This window comes from Phacochoerus africanus, chromosome 3, assembly GCF_016906955.1.
Source record: "Phacochoerus africanus isolate WHEZ1 chromosome 3, ROS_Pafr_v1, whole genome shotgun sequence".
Lineage (NCBI taxonomy): Eukaryota > Metazoa > Chordata > Mammalia > Artiodactyla > Suidae > Phacochoerus > Phacochoerus africanus.
In genome coordinates, this window is record NC_062546.1 from 168,559,147 (window position 1) to 168,585,835 (window position 26,689).

Here is a 26,689-nt window from a genome sequence, read left to right on the forward strand (position 1 = left end):
ATATTTGAGCATCTTATGTCACAGCAGGAAAAATACAAATGCTTTAAAAAAAAGTCATAGGAGTATCACAATGTACAAGACTCAGTCTGAAAACTCAGCTTAGGCATTCATTATTTCTTTTCCTCTGGCCCTCCTGCCTGCCTTCCTGACTTCTTCTTTCCTCCCCTCCTTCTTTCTTTACTTTCCTCCTCCCCTCTTTTCCTTCCTTCCTCCCTTCCTTCATCCCTTCCTCCCTTCATCCCTTCCTCCCTCCCTCTTCCTTTCCTTTCCTTTCCTTTCCTTTCCTTTCCTTTCCTTTCCTTCTTTCCTTCCTTACTTCTTCTTTCACACCAATGGTATGTGTAAGTTCCCAGCCAGGGATCAAACCCATGCCGTAGCTGAGACCCAGGCCACTGCAGCGATAATGCCAGGTCCCCAACCCACTGTACCACAAAGGAACTCCTCCTCCTTTCTTTTTAAATCTTTTGAAAATAATAACAATGACTGAAATGCGGACCTAACAGCAGTGCCTGATACTGTTTCACTTTTTCACTCTGAAAGAAAACATCATGTTAAGTCTATATTAAACTAAAGTAAGACCAAAGGTAATACACCCTGGCTCTGAGGGCCCATCTTATCTCTGCAATATTCAGCCACGGATCAGAAATCCTAAAAACCATGAAGGATTAAAGGCAGCTCTGTGCTGATGCTGAAAGCAATGTTCACATTCACAGCAAGATATATTCTCAATAAACCCCGAATACTTACTTATTAAAGTGATATTAAAAATACAACTGAAAAAAAAATACAACTGTTTTCAGAGCTTTACATCACAGATGAAATTTAATTCACAGTGAATTTGACGCCACTGTTGCCAAAGTTGAGAGGTAATCTGTGGAGTGGGAAGTGCCTGGGAAGGAATGATGCCCCCAAAACAGAGTGTGGCTTGAAGCTATTGAGGCACGTGGGGCTAAAGTCCTTCATGTCTAGTAGCTGAGCAGCTTCTGTGGCTATTTTAACCTTTAGAGAAGGGTCTCAGTCCTGGGGCTTTGCAGGTGAATAGTTCAGATCTGGAGTTTGCTCAGGTTTCTGAGAAACTCACAGTTCCAGCAGGATCTTACCAATTTCTTTGAACTTTCTGGGATTAAGTGAAAATTGCAAAGAATGGAAAACCATGATCCAACCACCATCTCAGATTCTGGGGTTCTCTATAACTCCAAAGTAGAAGAGGCCTTTGCAGCCCTGTACTAGAATCCTAGGCGCTCTGAAGCCTTCCCAAGTTCACAGAGTTGATATTCTAACCAAGAGCACCCCAAAAACATTAGCTATTCAATGCCCAAGACTGCTGGCTGTGGCAGGTTGTTCCCAGATAGGAAAGTTACACTCCTCCCAGGGATTTATCTGCATTACAACAAAAAGGTATTTGGTTCAAAACTCTCATTTTATTTTTTTATTTTACTTATTTTTTCTTTTTGGCCATGCCTGCATCACACAGAAGTTCCTGGGCCAGGGACTGAAACCATACCACAACAGTGGCCCGAGCCAAAGCAGTGAAAATGCCAGATCCTTAACCTGGTGAGCCACAAGGGAACTCCAAATATCTCATTTCATGCAATTTCACAGTACATCCAGGAAGCCATATATTTATTTTAATAATTGCAAATACCTGATATGTGTGTATATGTGTGTGTGTGTGTGTATTTCATGTGGTCTGGCACCTAAGTTTTTATTGTAATTTTCTTTATTGCAATTTGGGGTAAATATCTTTTAGCTGTTGGGAAAGATATATATAGTATAATAGCTAAAGGCAGAGACTTCTAAGCCAGACCGCCAGGGTTTAAATCTCAGCCCTCCCACTTGGTAGCTATATGACCTAGGGTAGGTTCCTTAACTTCCCTGTGCCTCGGTTTCCTTGTATATTTAATGTGGGTAATAATTACACTTACCATGAAGGATTATTGTGCAGATTAAATGAGTTAATATATGTGAACACTTAGAACAGTAACTGGCACCACGCAATGTTTACCTTTATACAGTCACCGTGTGTGTGGGTGTGGGTGTGGGTGCACGCACATGAGTAGTGACAAAGATGGATAGATATACACAATTCATTTCAGCTCTGTGCTGTCAGATATAATCAAAATATGGTTCCTTGAACCATCAATGTCCATATCGCCTAGAAGACTGTTAGAAATACAAATTTAGGATCTCTTAAATTTCTTACATATACTAAAATAAAATGATTCCTATTTACACTAAGTTGGAGAATCAACATCTATATTATTTTTGCTTTTACTTTATTTTTTTTAGGGCATGCCTGTGGCATGTGGAAGTTCCTGGGCTAGGGATCGAACCCGTACCACAGTGGTAACCTAGGCCACAGCAGTGACAACGCTGGATACCTAACCTGCTATACCACCAGGGCACTCCCATTTTTGCTTTTATTTATTGTCTTTTGAAGATCATACCAGATACTTACAGCTGCTAGGTAATTTTTACGTATGCTAAAGTCTGAGAATCATTGTTCTTATTACCTTTGTTTTTACATTATTATTGTCTTTTGAGATTACACCAGACATTTATAACTGCCATAGTCTATTTTTTCCCTCCAATCCCTAATGACATTAAGGATTCAATCTTAGTAAACATTCACTTTATTATATATGTGTCTGATATTTTTTCTCTATGATATATCTTTAGTTTTTATTGATGATTATGTTACTTTGAAGAAGCACTGATTGGACCTGGTATTAAAAAGCTGTATTCAAATCCAAATTCTAACTCTCACTATCTATGGGACCTTCTAGAGCAAGTTGGAGATTCTATGCATCTCAGCCTTGCCAAAGGGAAAATATTGTTATCTTAGAATTTAAGAGTGAATTTTAGATGATCAGTAACTATGTGAAAGTTCTTTGTTAACATGCCACTGTAAATTTCAGAAAATATCTGTATAATTATGATTAACAGATTAGACTTTACATTTCAAAATTTCCTGATTAGGACATTCTGACGAATGTCTACTGTTTCCCAAAGGTCATCTAAAGAATTGCAACCTTTCCTTTCGTTTAAGTAACCATGCCATGTTGCATCATATTGCTTTTTGAAATAAATCCTACAGTTAAAAAAAATTCATTGTCAGTTTAGAATCATAAGCTTCATGGTATATGAAGGAATATGTGGGACTCAGCTTCTCCAAATGAGGCTTAATAGTTCATATGCTGACCTTCAAATTAGGAGATAGAATAGACAGGAAATAAAATAACATAATCTCACAACTCTTGAAATTAAATTTATAGGAATGTTATACAATTACAATTTTAACTTTCAAAATTATTATGAATAAAAAGTGAAAACCTAAGGAATAAAACATGGTTTAACTGTATACATGCTACATTTATATTAGCCAAAAGAAAGAAGAAAAGTGTTATATAGTATTTTTTAATTGAAGTATAGTTGATTTACAATATTGTTTTAGTTTCAGGTGTACAGCAAAGTGATTCAGTTATACACATATATTTTTTATTCATTTCCATTTTAGTTAATTATAAGATATTGAGTACAGTTCCCTGTGCTATATAGTAAATCCTTGTTTTTATTCTACAGTAACGTTTAATGGCATGGCTTATTTTTCATTTTCCAGGGAATAAGTAGGCATCAAAAGTACCCTAACTAAAAGAAACACACACACAAATTAGGTTGTCTTCTTCAGCTTAGTGCTTCTTCGTTATATTTCATTATTTTTATCACCTCTATTTGCTATAGATGCTATGTAAAGTAATCCCAGTAAAACTCCAATACTCCAAATATAGTCTAGTGACTAAGTGCCCCAAAGTATACTTTCTAAAGAGGATTTATGAGCAAAAGGTGAAGAAACTGACTGGTGGAAATGTCGGCCAATCAAAGCAAGATGGTGTAGGATAGGTGGAAAAAACACACTGGGACTTTTTTTTTTTTTTTTTTTTTAGGGCCGCATCTGAGGCATATAGGGGTTCCCAGGCTAGGGGTCGAATCCGAGCTGTAGCTGTCAGCCTACACCACAGCCACAGCAACATGGGATCTGAGCCGCACCCTCGACCTACACCACAGCTCATGGCAATGCTGGATCCTTAACCCACTGAGTGAGGCCAGGGATCGAACTTGCGTCCTCATGGATGCTAGTCAGACTCCTTTCTGCTGAGCCATGATGGAACTCCCCACACTGGTACTTTTAAAGAATAAATTCTAACTAGCTGGGTGATTTTAGGATTACCTGTAAAATGATGAAGATTACCTATAAACTGTTTTTTTGTTTTGTTTTGTCTTGATGTTTTGCTTTTTAGGGCCACACCCGTAGCATATGGAAGTTCCCAGGCTAGGGGTCCTATCAGAGCTATGCCACAGTCACAGCAGTACCAGATCTGAGCCAAAACTGCAACCTACACCACAGCTCATGGCAACAGCAGATCCTTAACCCACTGAGCTGGGCCAAGGATCAAACCTTTGTCCTCATGGATACTAGTGGGGTTCGTTACTGCTGAACTGCAATGGGAACTCCACCTGTAAATTGGTTTTCAAGCACCCTTCCAGGTTACTTACCTAATAGCATCTTAGAGAGTACTGCTGCTAGGATTACCAAAACAATTCCCTTTCCCATAATATTTGCTTCTGCTTTTTGACTCTTTGGCAAAAATTTAAGACTTTTCTAAGACATCTCTCTTTGTGAAACTCCCTACTGCAACAAGAATAAAAGTAGTTTATACAGTGCAATAGCAACAGTTGTAGTACTGCTCTTGCAAGTTTATCTTTTAATATAGCTTAAAAGACTGATCCTTTTTTCTAGAACTATGAACTTAGTGTTTCAATGCAAACCTTAACACAATTGCCTTTGTGAAATAAGCCCTGGGATTCGTCCACAGTTATAATGAGTGGAAAGCAATGAACTGGGTAAAAGACTTTGCATTCAGAAATTTCTGGAATTTCTGGCTTATGGATTTTTTTTCCTTAAACCATTAAGATGCTTATGCAAATGTAAACAGATTAGCATGAATGAGTACTAATGGATTCCTTAATAAGATAACACTCTAGTATTCCCCAGAACAAATCCTGGAAGCCCTGGATGTAAGAATATAAGCCAAAAAAAAAAAAAAAAAAAGGATGGTGCATTTCTCTGTGACTTCTTCAACCTCAAAAAGTACTCTGGAAGTGATTCTACAAAAGACAAAGGCAGGTCATGTGGTACTCTTGGTGGAAAAGTTGTCAATCAAATCAATAATTTTTTTTTTTTTAGGGTCGCACCCGCAGCATATGGAGGTTCCTATGCTAGGGGTCGAATTGGAGCTGTAGCCGCCGGCCTACGCCACAGCCACAGCAATGTGGGATCCCAGCCTCGTCTGCGACTTACATCACAGCCCATGGCAACGCTAGATCCTTAACCCACTGAGTGAGGCCAGGGATCGAACCCGCAACCTCATGGTTCCTAGTTGGATTCGTTTCCACTGCACCACAACGGAACTCCCTAAATTTTTGGTTTGTTCATTTTTGTTTTTTCAGGTCAATAATTTGGAACTTGAGCATAGGGAAAAAGTATTCTTGAAGATATCATTGTCTTGGATTTCCAAACCTCTACTCCGAGTTCCTTGCTCCCCTAACCTTAACCCCAAAATTTTGGATCCCAATTTTAAGGATAATGATTCTATCTAATACCACAGAAGTCAGATCATTTGTTCAAGGTCAAAGAGCAGTCCAAATGTAGACAGATATTTTAAGAAAAATAAAAATGTTTAGAGCTACTGGCTCTAACTTCACAACCATAATAAACAAATCACAGGGCCAGTGAAAACTACTGTTTTTTTTTTCTTTTTCTAACTCAAAGGGAAGTTCTCTGTGTCTAAACGTTTCACAAGTACTCTGTTGTATTTTAGAGAAAAATGTTTTTAGTGTAAGTATAAAAATTTTCATACTTTTCTTGCTAATATACATACGTCTTTCAAAATGTGTTGGAATTGCAAGTAACAGCAGGCCTTCAACCACTTATACAGTAGCTGAGGCATTGGAGCTAAACTCTTTACACATCACCGTCATGTAATTCTCACATAACAATTGTATAACATAGATACTATTATGCTCCCCTTCCTTGAAGAAGAAGCTGAAGCTAAGAAAAAACCAATTTTACAAACCTATTAAAGAAAATAAGAGAATTCAAACTTATGTCTTAAGGGACCTTGTTCCACTGACTTGGGGCATGTGACTGTTACTCATTTTAGGATTCGAGTCAGGACTAACTGACCTTTCTACAGATAAGTCCTGCCTTCTGTCTACATGAGTGTGTGCACGTGCACATGTGGCTCATACATGCACAGGTGACACAATGAGGGCATGAATTATCTGAATGGTGAGGGCTCAACCTGAGGTCTCTACTTAATGCCCTGTAAACTTCCCTGATGTGACAGACTGCAGAAGCTGGTCAGTTCTAAACAGCAAGGAAATTACCAATCCTTCACAACTGAATGAGCTAAATGCTAAAATAGGCTTATTCACATTTGCTTGTTTGTTGTTTTAATTTATATGATAAATATTCATTAATCAACTACTATGTACCAGGAATACTGCCAGCATCTACAGATACAATACTGAATAACACAAGCTTGAAAAACCTCCATCCATAGCTTTGCTTCAGACAATTTAACTGTTTGGTACACATGATGGGCCTGAAACATTTGCCTATGACTTAAAATGCATTTCTATTTGATGATAAAACATAGCTCCTTTTAATCCCTATTTTGTTGTTTATTAGCAGTTCATTCTAGGCATCTGTAATACATATTCGCATTCACTATATTTATTTTCCTGAGTTCTCCCATTCCTTAATTTATTTTACAGCCAAGAAGCTTTGTCCCCAAATGAGTGTCATCAGCATGGATTCCCACCTGACCAATGAAAAGACATGAATCCCACAACCGAGAGCTTCTGCAAGTACTCTTTATAAACTCCGTAAATATGAATTGTTTGTTTGAAACAGGTAACCAACAAAAAAAAACGAAATGAGGGATGCACACTCACATAACATGGTAATAACTCGAGAATCTCAGGTAATCACAATAAATTCATATATGATTGAACCACTATATGAAACTGGCAACATATACTTTTGACCTACAAAAATGGCAATTACATATGATTCAACCTGATATTTACTTTGACTCCTCTCTGAATTGAGCTACACATTAACACTAAAAAAATCCTACTGCCCACCCAAAGTCTTTCACTGAGTTGAATTATTTTTAAAATGTAAACACTGACAAACTTGAATAGCATCCTGTCTGCCAATATTGAACATGCCCAATCACTGAAAATACTTCTGATTTATTCTCTCCTAGTCAATAACTATAGGTCCAAAGTCAATTTGCCACTTAAAAACTGTTTTTCTATTAACAGAAACATAGACATGATTTCAAGAGCTAAAACCAATATTCCATATATACCAGATATAAATCCCACACCACTGGAAATTAAAAACAAAACTAAACCAGAAGAGTTCACTAAATATAATTAAAGAAAATATTAGGAGTCTGAAAGGGCTGAAGGGCAAAAGAAAAAAAAAAAAAGCTAAGCTAAGTCTTTTAGGACTATGAAACCTAAAGATTTTTTTCCCCTCTAAATTTGTTAAAGAGAATCTGTCTCTGGGTTGAGAACTTTCTTGCAAAGTCTCTGCCTAGAGCAAGATATTCAGAGCCAACTTGTTAACTCCTAATAAAACAAGGCTTGGAAGGAAAATGCTTCCAGCCCCATAAGCGAATTGTATCAGCCAGCACTGTGATAATACCATACAAGTGGTTTTCTTAGGTATATTTTCCCCTTATTATCAACTTCCTCTTTCCATTATATTAAGGTCCACAAAAACACATATATCTACCATAAAGCAAGATGGCATCTGGACATCTTTGTTTTTTTGACAATAAAAGCTCATGGGACTCATTATGTTCTGTGGAAAAAGTGAGCGTTATCCACCTTTACTGCATCTGAAACCCTTTTGGTTTCAAGTAATGCTTTATCATAACTTGACAATATTGATCATTTCAAATATCCCTATAACTTTCTGATAGGTTAAAGCTACTTATATCTAATAACATCTTGGTTTTTACTCTTCATTTTAATCCAAAACTATAATTTCACAAGTGAAATCACACATGATATAAAAAGATCATATTTTAGAAACTTTATATTACCATTTAGGAGCATTCTATGTGGATTAATTCTTTAACTCAACCTATTAAGGAAAAATGAATCTTTTTCATTGGCCATCCTCTCTGATTTCAGCGGGCTTAAAGGTTTGGAGGCATTATTTTAAGGAAAATACTTAATAACCTCGCTAGAAACACCTCAAAGTGATGTCTTTCTTAGGCTATGTAAATGGTCTCTAATTTTTACGTAATAGAGGTGTTACTGTCTCTTTCAGTGGAACTGAGTAACAACTGGTAAATCGTTAGCTCGATAACTAATTAACATAAAAAGAAAATGATCTTAACCAATTACTAGTTTGCTAAGGATATTTGTAATATGAATTAAACAAGCAAAGATTTTCTTTTTTCCCTCAATTGACACATCTGATAACAAATAAGATTACTCACAATATAATATGTGCAAAAATAAAATTGTTCTAAGTGCATATGTTCAAATAAATTCATCTACATTAAATTCAATTCTATTAATATTTGCTAAGTATCTACCATATTCAATATCCTATGTTCCCAGGGCTCAGAGAATGGCACAAAATGGATGGGTCCCCCAAGACGTTCTTTCAAGGAATTTTTGGCCTAGTAGGGAAATTATTCAAGAATCAAATTTACTATGAAACAAGAAACTTAGAAGTTGAGAGTTTAAAAGGCCCCATGTTAGAACTCACAGCCTGACTTATACTCCAGATGACTCTAGGTTTATGTCTATTCCCTTGGGAGTTCAGAAGTCCAAAGTCAGATAATCTCAAATTCTTGCATAGGGTAAAGTGAAGGCCTATCATCAGTCAGCAAACAGCTAGTTAACTGCCTACCACAGACAATGAATAGTCTATGTTCGTCCTAGCATCTCTCATGGCACTTGAGCGCCTTGCAGATATAAGTGCTTTTCAGCTTTTAACTTTGTAAACCATCTGAGGAAAAGCAAATAGGAATTTTTATTGAATCGCTCAAGAGACCAAGAGAATTCTCTGATTTAACCTACTGGTTTCCCAGAATAAGAGGATGTCACCACAATCATAACAGATTTTAAATGAACTGGACATTTCTTGGTCTACATACAAAACCCCTCATTTGGCAACTCTGCAGATTCCTCATTAGGCATCATCAGATCTATCTTCATGTTTGAGTTTTTAATTTTGTTTCTCGGCAAGACAAATGGAAATCTGAAGCGATGAGAAATCTAAAGCATACTGTAAGGAAAAGCTAAGAACTAAAGAGACCTAAACTGTCCTAATTGTGTCATCTCAATGCAACTCCCTGCTTCTCTCTCACTGCTTCCCAAACAGAGTGGGTCCAGAACCTAGTTCAGGGCTCCTCATCAAGCCCTATGCCAACCACTCTCTCTCCTTCACCCCACCTCTTCCCCTACCATATGGCATGAGATGCCTCATTCTTTACCACTGACTCCATCTCCAAGCCCTGTCTCCTTATCCATCTCCTTCCCTTCTTTCCCTCCAGGTTCTGAAGAAGACATAGCCATTTCTCATTCTTTCAAAGGTGAGGCATCATCTGTGCCTCAGACCCCATCCCTTCCTAGTCTGGGAGCTCTTGCTTATCATCCTTCTCCTTCTTCCAAGCATCTGGCCTCCTCTGGCTCCATCCTCTCTCTCCTGAACACTGAGGTGGGGGTAAAAGTATGTGTTACATTTAACCCCAATGCTGCACCTTGCTGCTCTTACAGCCCTTCCTCACTAAGTCAGTATTTGCTCTCCTCATTTCCTTGCCACCTTCCATCTCAGATGCATATAGTTTCCCTTTGTTCTCACACTACAGGGGAATAGCTCCTGCCAATATCATTATGATCCCTTTTTTGCCAAAGCTAAGAACCTCCTCTCCTTCTAAGATAACCTCTCCTTCTCCTCCTGTCACCCTTGATAACATTTCTCCACTGGTACCTCATCTTCCCTTGGCTGCCATGAAACCTCACCTTCTTCCCAATCATGTCTTCTTAACACATGGCCTGTTTATCTCTCAAAACTTCCAGTCCCCTCCTGCTCTCACTCTCTCCTTCAGAGAATCCTCCTTTGGTGTCATTTTAACTATTACATCCCAAAAATCTGGCTCCAGAATCTATTCTCTAGTCCTGTCTTTTGGTCAGCTGGCTCTACTCTTTAAACGGTCCAGTGGACATTTCTATCTAGTTCACCAACTCTCAGTGAAGCATCAGCAACTTCCTCTCAGTTTATATTGTCCCATTTCTGTCAAAACCATCAAGAGTCATTTAAGCTCAAAACATTGGACTCTACTTTGATTTCCCTTTCTTTTCCTAAAATTATATTGCATTGGTCACTTCTCTCTTTCTCACTTCCGCCACCAAAGCCAAAGCCTCACTCCCTCACTGCCTCACTTCCACATATTACTGAAATAAATTATATTTTGCCTGCATCCTCCAGGGTGTGTACACCTCCCTTTATCCCTCCCACTTGCCTTTCCTCCTGCCATACATACTCACATCCAGACATAGTTTTAGAAGGTTTCTAGAGAATTTTTTTAACCCCCATTTTCATTATTTCACTCTGTTGCTGAAAAACCTTCAGTGATTCTCAGAATGTCTCAACTGGGCTTTCAGAGTTTCCTAAGGTGTAGCCACTACCTTCTCAATCTTAGTTTTCATCACTATAACATAAATGTTCTCTATAGCCAGGTCCCAAACATTTCAGCTCTTTTACCAATTGATTGGTGTCACCATCAATCCCATACCCAGCCATGTTCTCTCTTGTCCTTTTCACCAGTCAAAAATCTTAGCAATTTTGGGAGTTCCCATCCTGGCTCAGTGACAACAAAACCTAGTATCCATGAGGATGCAGGTTTGACCCCTGGCCTTGCTCAGTTGGTTAAGACTCCGGTGTTGCCGTGAGTTGCGGTGTAGGTTGCAGACACGGCCCAGATCTGGTGTTGCTGTGGCTGTGGTGTAGGCCGGCATCTGCTGCTCTAATTCGACCCCTATCTGAGAACTTCCATATGCCATGGGTGCGGTCCTAAAGAGCAAAAAAAAAAAAAAAAACTTAGCCATTTTGGGCATGTGACATTACAATATCATGATAAATGCACTGCCATTCTAGACATAATGGGAAACTCCCCATAATTTCTTAAAAACATCATGCTCTTTTGCACCTCTGCGTTTGTATTCATGAACTTGCAGTTGCCCAAAACGTTCCTCCTCCTTTTTCTCTTTGCAAAGCTCAGTTTGTCCTCAAGGCATAACTCATGTGCTGCGTCTTCTCGAAATAGCCCTCATCCCCCAAATGCTACCTTATTTTATAGAGAATGAAGGGCTTTTGAAACCAGGAACTATGTGTTATAATTCTTTCAAATTATAAGTAAATATGATGAATGGATGAAGAAAGGAAGAAGTTATAAAAGCAGACCTTTTTTTCCCGTCCATTCTTTTTTAACATGCATTTTAAATGGCTTATAAATAGTATAAATATGAAAAGATAGCCAGTTTGTTTCTTTTCATCTACAAACCACACTGTTGACTAATGAATGCTTTTACTTCTTTAAACATTTATGAATAAACACATTCAGGCTAAAGAAGCAGCTACCAGTACAGCTAGGATGAGCTCCCTAAGATTAAAGTAAGAAAGGAGTCCACATCTGAGCTCAACTCCAAGACATTCCTCATGCACCACTCTTCGACTTGATGACACTACCAATAAGCTTCCAATCGGACAGTCGGACAGCTGGGGAGGGTACGGTGATCAGTGAAGGCAGATCACTGATCACCACAGCTCTTTCAAACGGTGGAGACCAGTAAGATGGAAAGGGCTTGTTTGTGGAAGTTATGTTTCTATTTCCATGAATATGATATTTAGAGAGAATGCAAAGATGGGATGTTGTCATTGCCTCACACAAGGTACAACAGAAGCAGAGGGCAGACAAACTTCCTCGTCAAATACCCTCATGTGGATCCTGAGCTGAAAGTAGATTTCTTTCATGACTCAGGAGAATTAGATAGACAAAAGTTAAGTTGCTTTTACCTCATCAGAGCTAAACAGCGGCAGTGGCTGACGTACCGGCAGTTGATTAAAGGCATTGTCCTGACCACCATGGCTAAGCAAGAGCTGCCTTATGGAACCAGGTCAGAGGACATTGATTTCTCTATTCAACTTCGAGGCACCACTTTGTAAATGACACAATCATTTTTGGGTATAAGAGGTGCTTTAAATGTGGTAACATTATATCATTTCAGCTATAATGATCATAATTACTTATTTCTTTTAATCACAACCCACTTAACCACTTTAGTACAGAGAACTAGTTCAAGGAGTTTAATTTTCATTCAACATCTAATCTTTGTGTTTACTGAAACCCTCCATGGGCTTTGTTTACTGTCTGCTTGCTGGCCTGGACGTTTGATCTTGCAAGACTAGATCAGACAGGGTCAGATAAAATACTGATTACTAGAATAAACCAGGCTTGAGGAAGTAACACTGGTTTTTAAAATCCTCATTTCTCCCAGCTTTTTAATATTTGCAAAATAAACTCAAATAAACAAATAAAATTAAGACCACTACCAATCAGTTCTCAAGCAATGATTGAGAAAAGGAAAGTGATGGGGATAATTTTGCTTTGGGGCCAAAACGTGGGGTTTGGTTAGGGCCATTCATTCTAGTGGTATTATTTTATGACACAAATAATTTCATGATATCCACTAGATTTGTGTGAACTTTCAATGACCCCTTAATTCTTGTGACATATTAAATACTCGAGACTGACCTGACCAAAGACGACAGTTCATTTTACTTTGGTGCCAGATGAAAAACACTTCAGATATAAAATTATATTCTTTTAACGCATTTTTAATTAGGAAACATTTAAAATACATGAGCCCTTCTTTGTTAAGGTACTTTCCTATTCTTATAAGATCCCCTGCAAAAACAGATTGCCATAATAGTGTAATTTCTAATAGTATTGCCCATAATTGCCACTCAGTTTCACAAACATGATGGGGCAAGTTTATGTCTAAACAGATTTAATACAAAAGAAGATTTTGGCTTAAAAAAATTAAATGTTTTAATAAAATGTGTAGAGTTTGTGAAAGAAAAGTTGATATAGGTATATCCTATATAATTCCCCAAATTCTTGAAAATAATTTTGTAATAGCACAGAAGTTTCTTTCTACATCCCTGTGTATTATCCTTGTGTCCAATATTAAAACACCTACACAATAATCTGTTAATATTAGTCTTTTTTTTTTGCTCTTCTACAAATTGTACATTTTTCTTAAACCCGGGAGCTTCTGAGTTCTACATTGTAATACCTAGGCCAGAAGCAATTAGAGCATGAGATGAACAGCAATTTTACAATGTCATCTAAATCAACCAACTTCATATCTACCCACTTCATATCCTTCAATATCAAAAACTCCTGGAAAGCAGGTTCATGGTTCTGGACTTTAAAACCAGAGTACACAAACTGTCTCCCCATCCATCCTGAATTAACACTAATGCTAACTCAAATATGACTGTCTTTGAAATTAAAGGAAAAAAGTAAACAGAATGTGCTTTGCTGTGATCACTGGGGAAAATAAAGTTAACATGCTAAACCAAACCAACGTAGGACTTTTTAAAGAATACGTGTAAATAGTTTAGCTATAATAACAACAAATTCAAAAAAGGCACATTAAAATGTTTACTTCAAAATTTAGATAATTCCGTTTGTATATAGATTTTACATCTGTTTTTAATGATATCAAATTATTGATTATTCATTTTTCTCATATTTATTTAAGCATTAACTATAGAATTTGCAATCTGATCTTTTTTTTTTTAATCCTTTCAGTAGACTTTTATTTTTGCCAGGTTTTAGTCATATTTACTTTGATCTCTTAGAGTATATAATTATTTTACTGTTTATTTATTTCTATGAAAAGAGAATAAAATTTTGACCTAGGAGATCTCTATGTGGCAATTTGTAACAGAATCACATAGCTTATGTTTAGGAAATCATGGTTTTGATTAAGAAGCAACCATTTAGTTCCCACTGTTTTATTAAAACAGACATTAGCAGATAATAGGAAACATATTTAACAATGTAGCCTGCATTTAGTTTGGGACATCAGTAAGTTAGCTTGAGATTTTCTTCTAGACTGAATATCAGCAATGAGACATGTCAATTGGCAACTCTGGAATGGAAACAAAGTGGGAGGGGGTGAGGGGGTGGGAGGGGCGGTGGGCAAGAAAAGATAGAGAACTCTGACTTCCAGGTGCCCAGGAAGAGCCCTAAGGGAGAGTTCTGGCTTTGCTACTTCATCTCCAGATTCGAAACTCATTACTTCTTTTTTTTTTTTTTCATTTTGAAAACGGGTGGACACAAATAGAAATTCTGCAAAACAAAATCACTGCTTTCTAATGAGAAATGGCTTCTACTAGATAGGAACTCCCATGGCGAAGTCTATTCATAGCATAAAGCTTCTATCAAATGAAATGTTCCCGTATAGGTCCAACACTTTCTTTTCTCTGAAGGTCGAAAGTTAATAAAATGCACTTCTCTGGGGTGTTTATTTTCTGTGCACCATTATACCTGTCATGAATTCTTTGTTTTTCCTCCCACTCCGTTGGTTGATGAATCAACACCACTTGAACTGTTTTACGGCAGCTTGTGTTTACTTCACACATACCTTAACCTTCCCTTTTCTCCTCCTACTGACACACACACATGCACACACACACACTTTTCAACAGCAATGACTAGCTTCATCTCTTTGAATAGCATGTGTACACAGTGTCTGGCAGCCTCTTCAGGTGTGGATCCTTGACCTCCTGATTGAAATCAAGGTCTCAGTCTACTTTTATGGCACTTAAAGATTTAACTGTGCATTTACTATCTTGAAGAAAAAAATAGAGCTTGAAGAACTGAATCTCTAAGGAAGAAAGAAGAAAAGTAGTAGACATAAGTATTAATGTGTGTGTGAACAGACACACACACACACACACACACACACACAGATTCTGCAGTGGCAATTCTGAAAACACTAGAGTGAAGAGTTTCCAGTCTTTTTGAATCTGGAATTATACTCCTGACTATTAAAAGAGGACACTCGCTTCCTTTCTCTTGTAACAGCAAGTAAATGGGATCTAACAAATGACCTTGACGCTGCATGATTCTTTTGATTTTTTTAGCCAAAGAGGATATTGTTCAAGCACTTGAACAATACGATTTTCAAAGAAAAACTTAGAGGCAACACTTACAGAAAAGAAACACTTCTGAACCACACAATCATGTCTTGTAATGAGAAAGTTATTCGTCTTATCCTGCACAAGAGTTAATATTAATAACACTCTAAAGTAAGTGCTAACACCAGAAACCAGAGGATCCTAAGAATTTCAGAATACGCTGAAAAGGAATGGATCTTAATTCAATTTTCAGTGAACTTAATTCCTCCTGGTAGTTCACCATCTTGACTTTTCTTACAAATTGTGTACTTAGCATAAAATGCTCTCATTCCTTTGTAATCAGAAATGTGCCACTGATGCAAATAAAGCTCATTTCCTCAAAAGGTAACCTTGTAAACAAACTCCCAAATACTCAACAGCCAAGAGGCATTACTTCCACATTGTCTCCCTGGAGGAAACTGCAGTAGTACAAACAAGTAAATTCATCCTTTACTTTTACATGCCTACCATACATTCTTATTTAACCCTCTCAGACAGGGGCAGTGAACCTTCAGCAAGGCTCTGCACGTCTATATTAAAGCATGATGGATGATGGCATAATCATGCAAAATATGGACTAGAAAGACCCTCAAACACCAACCTGTTGAGTTACTAAAAACTCCCCAAGCCCCCTCAGGGTATGCATTTGAATTGAATAGCATTTAAACTGAAGTGAGAACAACAGAATTTTTCCAACATTGATAAATTTGCAAAGGCAAAATATCACGACATATTTAAAGGGCTGGATGGCCTAGATAGTATGCCATTTATTATAGAGGTGAATTGTATATTCAGGACCAGACATAATTCCATATATAATATGCTACTGCTAGTACAACTATCACTATTAATTACTGTTACAGTATTATAGCTATTGTATATTAAGAGGTTACTTTGTGAAGGTCTTAACATATTTAGTCCTCACTGCTAGCCAGTGACTTACTTTTATTACTTCCAATTTTCAGATGAGGAGATTAAGTCTTGGTGAAGTTAAATAACTTGTTCAAGCTCACACAGCTAGCAAACAGAAGACAAAGATTTGAATACAAGCCTGTCTTGTGGTCTGAGTCCCTTTGCTTTAACCACTGTTCTGGAATTGTCTCCAAGTAAATACATCAAAACTTAACTTCTGGCCAAAGATTTCCTGATACCACATAATCATTTCAGTTTGTTAACTGGTACTTCAACAATGACTGCTGATTTAAACTAGAATGACCGCTTTTATTGATTGAGCCTTTTTTTCTTTTTTTATGGAATTTTATTATATTTATAGTTGTACAACCATCATCACAACCTAATTTTACACTTCCATCCCAAACCCCTAGCCCATCCCTCCCCCCACCACTCTGTCTTCTTTGGTAATCATGAGTTTTCAAAGTCTGTGAGTTAGTTTCTGTTCTGCAAATAAGTTCATTGTATCCTTTTTTTATATTCCACATATAAGTGATAGCATATGACTGATTGAGCCTTTTATCTTTTTTTGCTTTTTAGGGCCACACCTGTTAGCATATGGAAGTTCCCAGGCTAGGGGTCGAATCAGAGCTATGGTGCTGGCCTAGCCACAGCCACGGCAACAGGGATCTGAGCCGTGCCTGTGACACACACCAAAGCTCACAGCAACACTGGATCCCCGACCCATGGAGCGAGGCCAGGAATCAAACCCACATCCTCATGGATACTAGTCAGATTAGTTTCCACTGAGCCACAATGGGAACTCCTGATTGAGCCTTTTAAATAGACATGCCTACTAAAATACACCACTTCAAAACATTCCTAAAGATCTCAGCCTTCACAAACATCTCTTGTGAAAACTATAAACTTCATACGTTATGCTAAGAATTTTACTTTAGTTCAACCATATTAGTTTTAAAGGGAGCCAATTTGGATCTCTTGATGAAAATATTAAGAATCCTGCCTTGCACCCCAATGTTCACAGCAGTGCTATTTATAACATCCAAAACACAGAAGCAATCTAAGTGCCCATCAGCTTATGATGAATGGAGAAAGAAGATGTGGTATATACGAACAATAGAATATTAGTCACAAAAGAGGAGGAAATATTGCTATTTGCAGCAGCATGGATGGACTTAGAGATCATTATACTGAGTGAAATAAGTTAGAGGAAGACAAATATTATATGATTTATATGTGGAATCTAAAGAAAATACAAATGAACTTATTTACAAAACAAAAACAGACTCAGACATAGAAAACAAATTTACAGTTACCAAAGAGGAAGGGGAGGTGGATAAATTAGGAGTACAGAATTAACAGATATACACCACTATATAGAAAATAGATAAACAACAAGGATTTACTGTACTGCACTGGGAACTATATTCACTATCTTATAATAACCTGCAGTGTTTTTTTGAAAAATAAATATACAACTGAATCACTTTTCAGTACCCCTAAAAACTAACACAATATTGTAGATCACCTATACCTCAATAAAAAAAGAATCCTATCTTTATAAAAGTTACAAAAAAATTTATTAGTAATTATATCTCAATTAGCATAAGTTCCCAAGAATCAACAACACATTGACCTAAGAAAACAGGCTTCAAAAATAAAAGTCAGTTTACCTTTAATCTTTTTGTACTTCTTATACCATCTCCCAAATTCCTGGCACTTGGTTGCTGATACGTTGGCGTAATACGTGCTATTTACAATGGATGAAATCATACTCTGTAAAGAAAAAACAAAACAAAACAAAACAGTTATTCTTCCATAAATGTGTGTACGAGTATATCTCTTTAGGGACAAAAAAAAAAGGCACACTATAGTACACACCAATCTCCTTTGTCTTTTAAATCTGAAATAGTCACACTCCTGCAAACTAAACTATTGACCTCGATTACTGACAATTACTGACATTTACTATTCCTCTAACTTGTATGAGGATAGTGCATTCTCCAAAAATCCAACCCTGGGATAATGTCAAAAGTGCAGGGTGGGCCAGGCATCCAAACTGAATGCAAAGAGAAAGGACAGTTGTGATTTGGGATTTAGGAACCCGAGCAAAAGGTGAGATCAGATGCTCCTGCATCTGTATTCCAAATAATGCTTTTCAGATGTTTCTGTTCCGCTTCCAACTGCAACAAGCTTACACGGCCAAAAATCTGAGAACATCCGTGCTACACAGTGCAGAACAACATTTAGGGAAATAAGTTAAATTAATATAATTTATAGAAACGTGTGATTAGCACTTGTTATGAAAATTCACCAAATGAAAAAATTAACAGTGCTATTTTAGACCTGGGGAAACTAAACATAACACTTGTACTGTGTTTCATCCAAAAATGAATCAAAGCGAAGACTTTGAGTCCTTAAGTACCTGATTCCTTCTTGCCCTTCATCCTCCTCTCTCTCCTCAGGTCAACCCCTTAGCTGATTCGTTTGTAATTGCAGTTAAAAGGAAAGAGAAGGGGAGCACAGCCTGACCTAAGAGTGAAAAATTAAAAATTCTAACTACGCACCTTGAATTAAATTTCATTCAGAGATATGTTTTCAGTCAATATGGCATGCTTGGACCAAGATTCGTGGCAGATGTTAACTTATACCCGAATGACTGTGATAGTACCTGTACTTGTGTATGTTTTATATATAGATTTTATTTCTGCAAATTCTGTCATATGGACATAAATAAGTCCAGAGATCCAAGTGACCTACATAAGGTTTTACATCCTGTCTTGAAATCTCATCTTTCTTAAAAAAGGTATCCTCTGATATGGAGCAGTTGAACGAAATCTTAGAACTTCTAATGGCCTTTCAACAAAGTAGTTAAGATAAAGAGGATAACAATAAATCAAGACATTGGCAAGTTATTTACCAGAAGGTTCCAATGCCAGCAGACAGTCCTGCACAGACTCCCATTTTAAGACAGGTCCCTCTGTGAGCCCACAGACTCCCTCTCTTTTTAATCACTCTGCAGTACTGATGGGAGGAAGGGGGTCCTAATTCAATTCACAGAAACCTCTTTAGTCCTTTCTCTATAGCCTCCCAGCAGTCGCTGATCTCTAAATGACAATTCTGTTCTCTGAGAGGAGAGAGTAAGGAGAACTCTTTTCATCTGAGAATCTGAACACAGCCCTGGAAACACAAAGAGCTGGTATCACCTGAGTGTATCACAGAACTTTAGGAGCCTTGCCTGCTACCTCAGAGAATCAATGGAATCCTAAGCTCCTGAGGCAGGGTTCTGCTTTGTCTGCTATTATTTTTTTTTATTTCTTTATATATATATATATATATTTTTTTTTCCCACGGCACAGCATGGTGACCCAGTTACACATACACGTACACATTCTTTTTTCTCACGTGTTCCATCATAATCGACTAGACAGAGTTCCCAGTGCTACACAGCAAGATGCCATTGCTAATCCATCCCAAAGGCAACGTTCTGCATCTATTTACCCCAAGCTCCCAGTCCCTCCCACCCCCTCCCCTTCCCCCTTGGCAACCACAAGTCTATTCTCCAAGTCCATGATTTTCTTTTCTGTGGAAAGGTTCCTTTGTGCTATAAATTAGATTCCAGATATAAGTGACATCATATGGTATTGGTCTTTCTCTTTCTGACATACTTCACTCAGAATGAGGGTCTCTAGTTCCATCCCTGTTGCTGCAAATGGCATTATTTTGTCCTTTTTTATGGCCGAGTAGTATTCCATTGTGTATATATACCACATCTTCCTGATTCATTCATCTATCAGTGGACATTTGGGTTGATTCCATGTCTTGGCTATTGTGAATAGTGCTGTAATGAACATGCAGGTGCATGTGTCTTTTTTAAATAAAGTTTTGGCTGGATACATGCGCAAGAGTAGAATTGCTGGGTCATATGGTAGTTCTATGCACAATTTTCTAAGGTACCTCCATACTGTCTGTTACTGACAAAGGAGTAAAGAAGTCTCCTGGCTAGCTGGACTAGTTCCTTCCTTCCCTGGGCTGAGATTTTTCTCTTTGTCCCAGTCTGTAAGACCCTTGAGGACCATGACTATGTCTCTTTCTTTATTTCTTTCCCTCTCCCTTGTATCTAACACAGTTCTGATGTGGGATATTGAGTCACTAAAACATAACAGATGAAAAGGGACAAAGATGAAATTTTAAAATGCCAAACTGTAATATCATAATAATGAAAAATTTAATAGGAAAGCAGCCTAATAACAGATGCACCGGCCACTCTGGTGTATGTGAAAAACTGCAAATGTACTTGTCATCTCTCTATGTTGTTTGTATGAATGCTACACTCTGGAAAGGCATAAGATACATAGCCATGGCAGGAGTCAGACCTAAACCCTCCAGTGCGAAATGGTCTACAAAGCAGATTAAAATGCAAAATGTTCCAAGTATTGTCTGGAACTGCCCCTCAACTCCTCCTGGCCCATAAGACCAGGACAGAAACCCAAATCACTCTGGCCCCAGATAATCCACATTTCCCTCACTCCTTGGCCTCCCTTACTTTGTCTTTGCTCCAGATGCATCCTCATTAACACTCTCATGTTAATGGGATGTTATTAGCTTTTTCACCAAATGGTCTTATGCTAGAGTCAGGTTCACATTCATTTAAAAAGGAGGAGTTGGCAGACATGGTATACACTGGAATATTACTTGGCCATAAAACAGAATGGAAGCCTGCCATTTGCAAGAACATGGATGGACCTTAAAGGTATTATGCTAAGTGAAATAACTCAGAGAAACACAAATGCTGTATTTCACTCATGTGGACTCTAAAAACAATAAAACAAATAAAAACAAACTCATAGATTCAAGTTCAGATTAGTGGTTACCACAGGGGAAGAGGATTGAGGGTGCAGTAAGTGAAATGGGTGAACAATAAATGCTGCACTGCTGAAACATAAAATAATAATAAGGTAATGGGGGAAAAAAAGTTGGCTACCCAGAGATTCAATCCGATTTGTTCTCTTCTCCATATTATTATAAATGTGTTTCTAATTCTACTGACCACAGAACAAAAAATAAATTGGTTTAAGCTATGAACTGAGCAAAGGAACTGAGTAGCAAGTAAAGACAGTTTCCTAGAATATGAGAAACTTTAGTCACCAGAAGGGTTTCTTCAAATTTGTGGCACATTTTATTCACATTAATTCCCTGCAGGTCCTTACACTTAGTTGACCCTTAAAATAGCTTTACTGATACTGATGCAAATTTTTATAATTCAATCTGAGAGAGCTTTAAAAACAGAAGAGGTGGAGTTCCCATCATGGCTCAGCGGAAACAAATCTAATTGACATCCATGAGGATGCAGGTTCAGTTCTAGGCCTTGCTCAGTGGGTAGAGGATCTGGCATTGCCACCAGCTGTGGTGTAAGTTGCAGACACAGCTCAGATCTGGTGTTGCTGTGGCTGTGGTGTAGGCCAGTGGCTACAGCTCTGATTCAACCCGTAGTCTGGGAACCTTCACGTGCCGTGAGTGCGACCCTAAAAAGACAAATAAATAAATAATAATTAACAAAAAACCAGAAGAGGTACATCTTGAGGATATTTTATATGAAAGGTCATGTTACGTCTTATTCCAGTTTTAAATATGAACATTCTCTAACCCTACATTAGACTGATAAATTCTCATAGCATGAGTCTGAATCACCAGGCCTAATTGGAATACTCTGAATACAAGGACATATTAATGTTAGCATCAATTTATTTTAAAAACATCAAAACTTAATTCTTATAAACAAAACTGAAAGGGGCTAACACAGACCCAGCCCATGCTGACCTTTACTCTACAAGGAACGGTGTTCTCTAGAGGTCCTGGGGCACAGAGAATCTGCATTGACCACATTTCATCCATTCTGTAGTCACATTTTAAAAATACAGCCATCCCTCCACATCCAGAGGTTCTGTATCTAGAGATTCAAACAACTGTGGATTGAAAATATTTGGGAAAAAAACCTCCAGAAAGCTCCAAAAAGCAAAAGTTGAATTTGCCGCACATACCCCAGGAACTATTAACATGGCATTTAATTTAGAGATAACTCTAAATTAAAGTATATGGAAGGATATGCATAGGTTACATGCAAATACTCTGTTATTTTATACAAGGGACTTGAGAATCTGAGGATGCAGGTATCTAGAGCCAATCTCCTAGGATACCAAGGGACTTTCATGTCACTGAAATTGGGATGTATCTTCCAGTCAAGAGCATCTTAGACCTGATGAGATATAGTTGCCGCAAAATGGGATGAGTAATGATTAAAAATCTCTCCCACCTACCACCCTGCCAAAAACTATCTAATTTCCATTCACTGCTTTTAAAAATACATATATAATTTTGCAGTCCTCATTGCTCTTTTATGTTTTCCAGGCATTCTAGAGTAACCATACAATTGTGCTTTTAGAACATTCACAGCTTTTTGATAACTGAACAAGATCTGAATCCGGTTTTTTAATCCAGAATACAAGTAATTTCTGAGTATCCATGTTAGTATAAAATAATACTGGCACAAGTAACCCAAAAGATATGTGTATTATTATATCTAACACTTAAACAAAAGGACTATGTCTCAGTAAACATTAATATCTATGTTATAATTAAATAGACGGATATTAAGTGACTAATAAAATGACTCTGTACTTACTAAGTGTGCTCCACTTTGCATGGTGGTGGGGTTGTGAGAAAGAAAGGGGGAAGACATGTGTGTGATGGGCAGTGAGGCAGCCCTTTTGGGCACTTAGTCACAGCATAAACAGCACAACTGACAGTGACTGTAGACAAAGCTATGTTATTAAAAATATTATGGATTGAAATAAATAGGAAGGTTTAAGATGTCTTCCTAACTACAGAAAATGTTTTGAAAATTTCATACTTCTCTGTAATCAATCAATGAATTTTAAAGATGAAGACTGTATACAGGGGATCAAAATCTTAAGTTCCTTTTCTTGCAGTCATTGACACATCTACCACTTATATTTGCAAGTTTTTTTTTAACAAAGTAAACTATTTGAGGAATCAGACTATATCAGAATTAGTTACTTCAAAGTTTATCAGCTAACTTGAATTTACTCTAAACCCACTGCAAGAGAATATCATAGCACTGTTATTAATACTTATTATGGCTAGGTAGAAATTTTAGCTAAGAAAAATGAATTTTCTTTTAGCTTCCTGAGACAAATTTTAAACTCTCTTTGTTTTTTGTTTTCTTGTTATAAGGATGGCTCCATTTTTCAAACCGAGGTCCCGGAAACTTGGAATGAACAACCATCTTGTCCAAAGTCAAATAGCAGTGGAAAGCACCACAAAGAGACACGACAACCAGACTACACTATTTCATAGGTCTCTTGAGAAGGGAAAATGATGAAAGGAAGGAAGTATTCTCCACCATCTCCACCAGCTAGCACAAGCTCAAAGCGGGTACTGCAACCAATTCTTTAGACAAAACAAGAAACAAGGTGACCAAAAAAAAAAAAAAAAAAATGGAGTTCCCGTCGTGGTTAACGAACCTGACTAGTAACCATCAGTTTGCGGGTTTAATTCCCTGGCCTCGCTCAGTGGGTTAAGGATCTGGCGTTGCCAAGAGCTGTGGTGTAGGTTACAGATGTGGCTCCAATCTGGCATTGCTGTGGCTCTAGCGTAGGCTGGCAGCTATAGCTCCAGTAAGACCCTTAGCCTGGGAACCTCCATGTGCTGTAAGTGTGGCCCTAAAAAAAGACAAAAAAAAAAACCCAAAGTTATCCCCCCTTATATGAGTTCATTAAGGAGTTTAGAATCAGAGAAAGTTAAGGACCCTAAAGGCAATTTAAAGCTTAATAGGAAAAGCAAAATAATAAACAATAAACAGGTTACGTTGATTTGTACAATATACTTGGAAAGACAGAGATCTGAGCATCCCCTTTTCCTCCTCCCCAAAAAAGAAAGATAAAACAACTGGATATCTTTCACTGCTTTCTCTGGCTTAGTGAGATCTGGTTGAACAGCAACATTATACCAAGAATAGCAAAGCTGCAGATCCATTATACACTCACTGCAAAAAAGAATGTTCTCAAACCAAAGTGAATGGTTACCCTACCTGAGCAAGATGGTGGGGAGAGCCTGGCCTCTCAAAGCCGCCCCTTCTACCTTAACACGGAGATCAGAGCTTGATGCAGGCAATGAATGATATACTCATTCTTTGCTTGTTTTCAGCTTGGTCATTCTGCTTTTTGACATGCTAAATAGCATATTAAACATGAGACTATTGTAATATTCCAATTTAGGATATAGTAAAGGGAAAAAAATGATTTGGAGGAATAACTTTATCATGAAAAATGAATGTCATTTGGCCGTCTTCTACTATCCTCCATCCCATTTCTGAGTCATACTAACAGAACTAAAAGCTTTTGCCATTCTAGTTGAAAGAATCACTTCCTCCGGGCTGTGGAGTCTGACCAGACTGGATGTGAGAGCCTCTCTGCCTGACGCTTCCTTGTCTGATGGGAGGACCCCCGTCTGTGGAAGGGCAGTACTGGTCCCTGCCCCGGAGGTTGTAAGGATTCAGAGAGGTGATCTGCACAGCAGGCCTGAGGACAGAGAATGCCAACTCTCTCCCTTCCATTTCAGACAGTCATCACAATCACCAGGATGGGAATTATTTTGAAGCTGTCACTTGTGAGCCTCCTTCAACAAGAGTTCATGAGGTAGGGCTGTGAACTAAAACAACCTTGCATGAAAATAACTGAAACAGACAGGCTCCACTTGGTTGACACGAGATAGGACGCATCTCCACTATATACATGAATTAAAGATTAAATGAAACAGACGGTTGGCAACTGATTAAGACAATACTGGTCCAGGCAGTTGATCACCCACTTGCCTGTAGATGAACACGTGATCAATATGTTCTTTTCAATGGAGCCAACTGGCTGCCTGATTTCACTGCCTGGTTATTCTGGCATATTGTACATTTAAGTTGGTCCTTTAATGATCCTAAAATGGGCAAGATTTTCTTAGATTACAAAATCATTATCCTACAGTCTATGTCTTTAAAAGACCACATAAACACTATTTCACCATCATTCGGGAAATCTAATAACATTTTCACAGTTCAGTAACTTCCATCAGTCCTCTTATTCCTCGAATATTTGGCAATAAAACTTCAACTAGGGGCAAGAGACAGAGCCACTCTAAAAACATATCTATATGCTAAGTGACATAAGCCAGCACAAAAGGACAAATATTCTATGACATCTAGAATAAACAAATCCATAGAGACAGAAAAGAGCATAGAGGTTACCAGGGATTATAGGAGGAGAGAAGAATAGGTAATCACTGCTTAATGGTTACAGAGTGATGAAAAGTCTTGGAAATAGATGGGGGTGATTGTTCTACAATATTGTGAATGCAATTAATGCCACCAAATAGTAAAATTAAAATTTACAATTAAATTGTAAATTAATTGTAAAATTGTAAAAATTTTAAACTTAAAAATTATTAAAATAATAAGCCTCATGTTATGTATTCTTACCACAAAAAAAAAATTTTAAACCATGTCTAAGAGTTGCATGGATAATGTCAGAAGGGGAGGCAAGGGGACCCTGGAAGGTATAGGCATTTGCACACTGCTGTTTCATTTGATCATCATAACCTATGAGGTCGTCAACATGGGTACTGTTAGCTCTTCTTACTTTAATGAGGACCTGGGTTTTGTCTTTTAACTCTTCCTCCAGTAAAAAATAAATAAATAAATAAGTAAGCCGCAGAAAGATGTGTTCATGATGTTTTCAAATTGGAACAGTTAGAGACCATTTAATAAGGGAGCCGTGTGCCTAAGTCATACTAAATTAGGATGCTTGAGACAAGACAATGTGGCTGTTGGAAGAGTCTGGAAGTGGTGACTCAGGGGGACATCAGAGGAAAAGGAAGAGGCTGTCAGTACTTAAACACATTTTGAAAGGTGAAATCAAAAATAAATACAGACACACAAAGACAACCTATACTTTCCAAGCATCTGGCCAGACAGAGAACAGCAAAACCATGACTTCCCTCCCATTAAATACATATGCCTCGGTCTACAATTGTTGCCCTTGTATGGACTTTCCCACTCTTTCCTTCTGCCTTCAAGGCTGCTCTTTTAAAATGTAAACCATGGGGATGTTAAAATATATATATACTAGCCACTGAATCATTCCTTTATGCAATTGCCAAACTTAAGTGAGGAAATACCTAATATGGTTTGGCCTGGGGGTGATAAGGGAGAATTATTTCAAAACCAGGCATCTTTTACTCATGAACTGAGTCTATTTTAAATAGCCCAATAAGCTACCTTTCCCCTCTGTAAGGAGAACTGGGTGTTCCACTCTTTTCTTCCTAAACTGAAAGCTTAATCTCTCTCTCCTCTTCACCACTGTA

The 26,689-nt window shown here is 37.7% G+C and overlaps 1 protein-coding gene across 2 annotated transcripts in view; it reads right to left on the reverse strand.

Moving 5' to 3' along the window:
- The window catches only part of SATB2 (SATB homeobox 2), a 191,764-nt gene that overhangs the window by 83,092 nt on the left and 81,983 nt on the right, over nt 1-26,689 (reverse strand). For both annotated transcript variants that reach the window (XM_047773161.1, XM_047773160.1), the window contains exon 6: nt 17,935-18,037. In XM_047773161.1, coding sequence (XP_047629117.1) covers nt 17,935-18,037 — 103 coding nt within the window. The remainder of the gene's footprint in view (nt 1-17,934; nt 18,038-26,689) is intronic.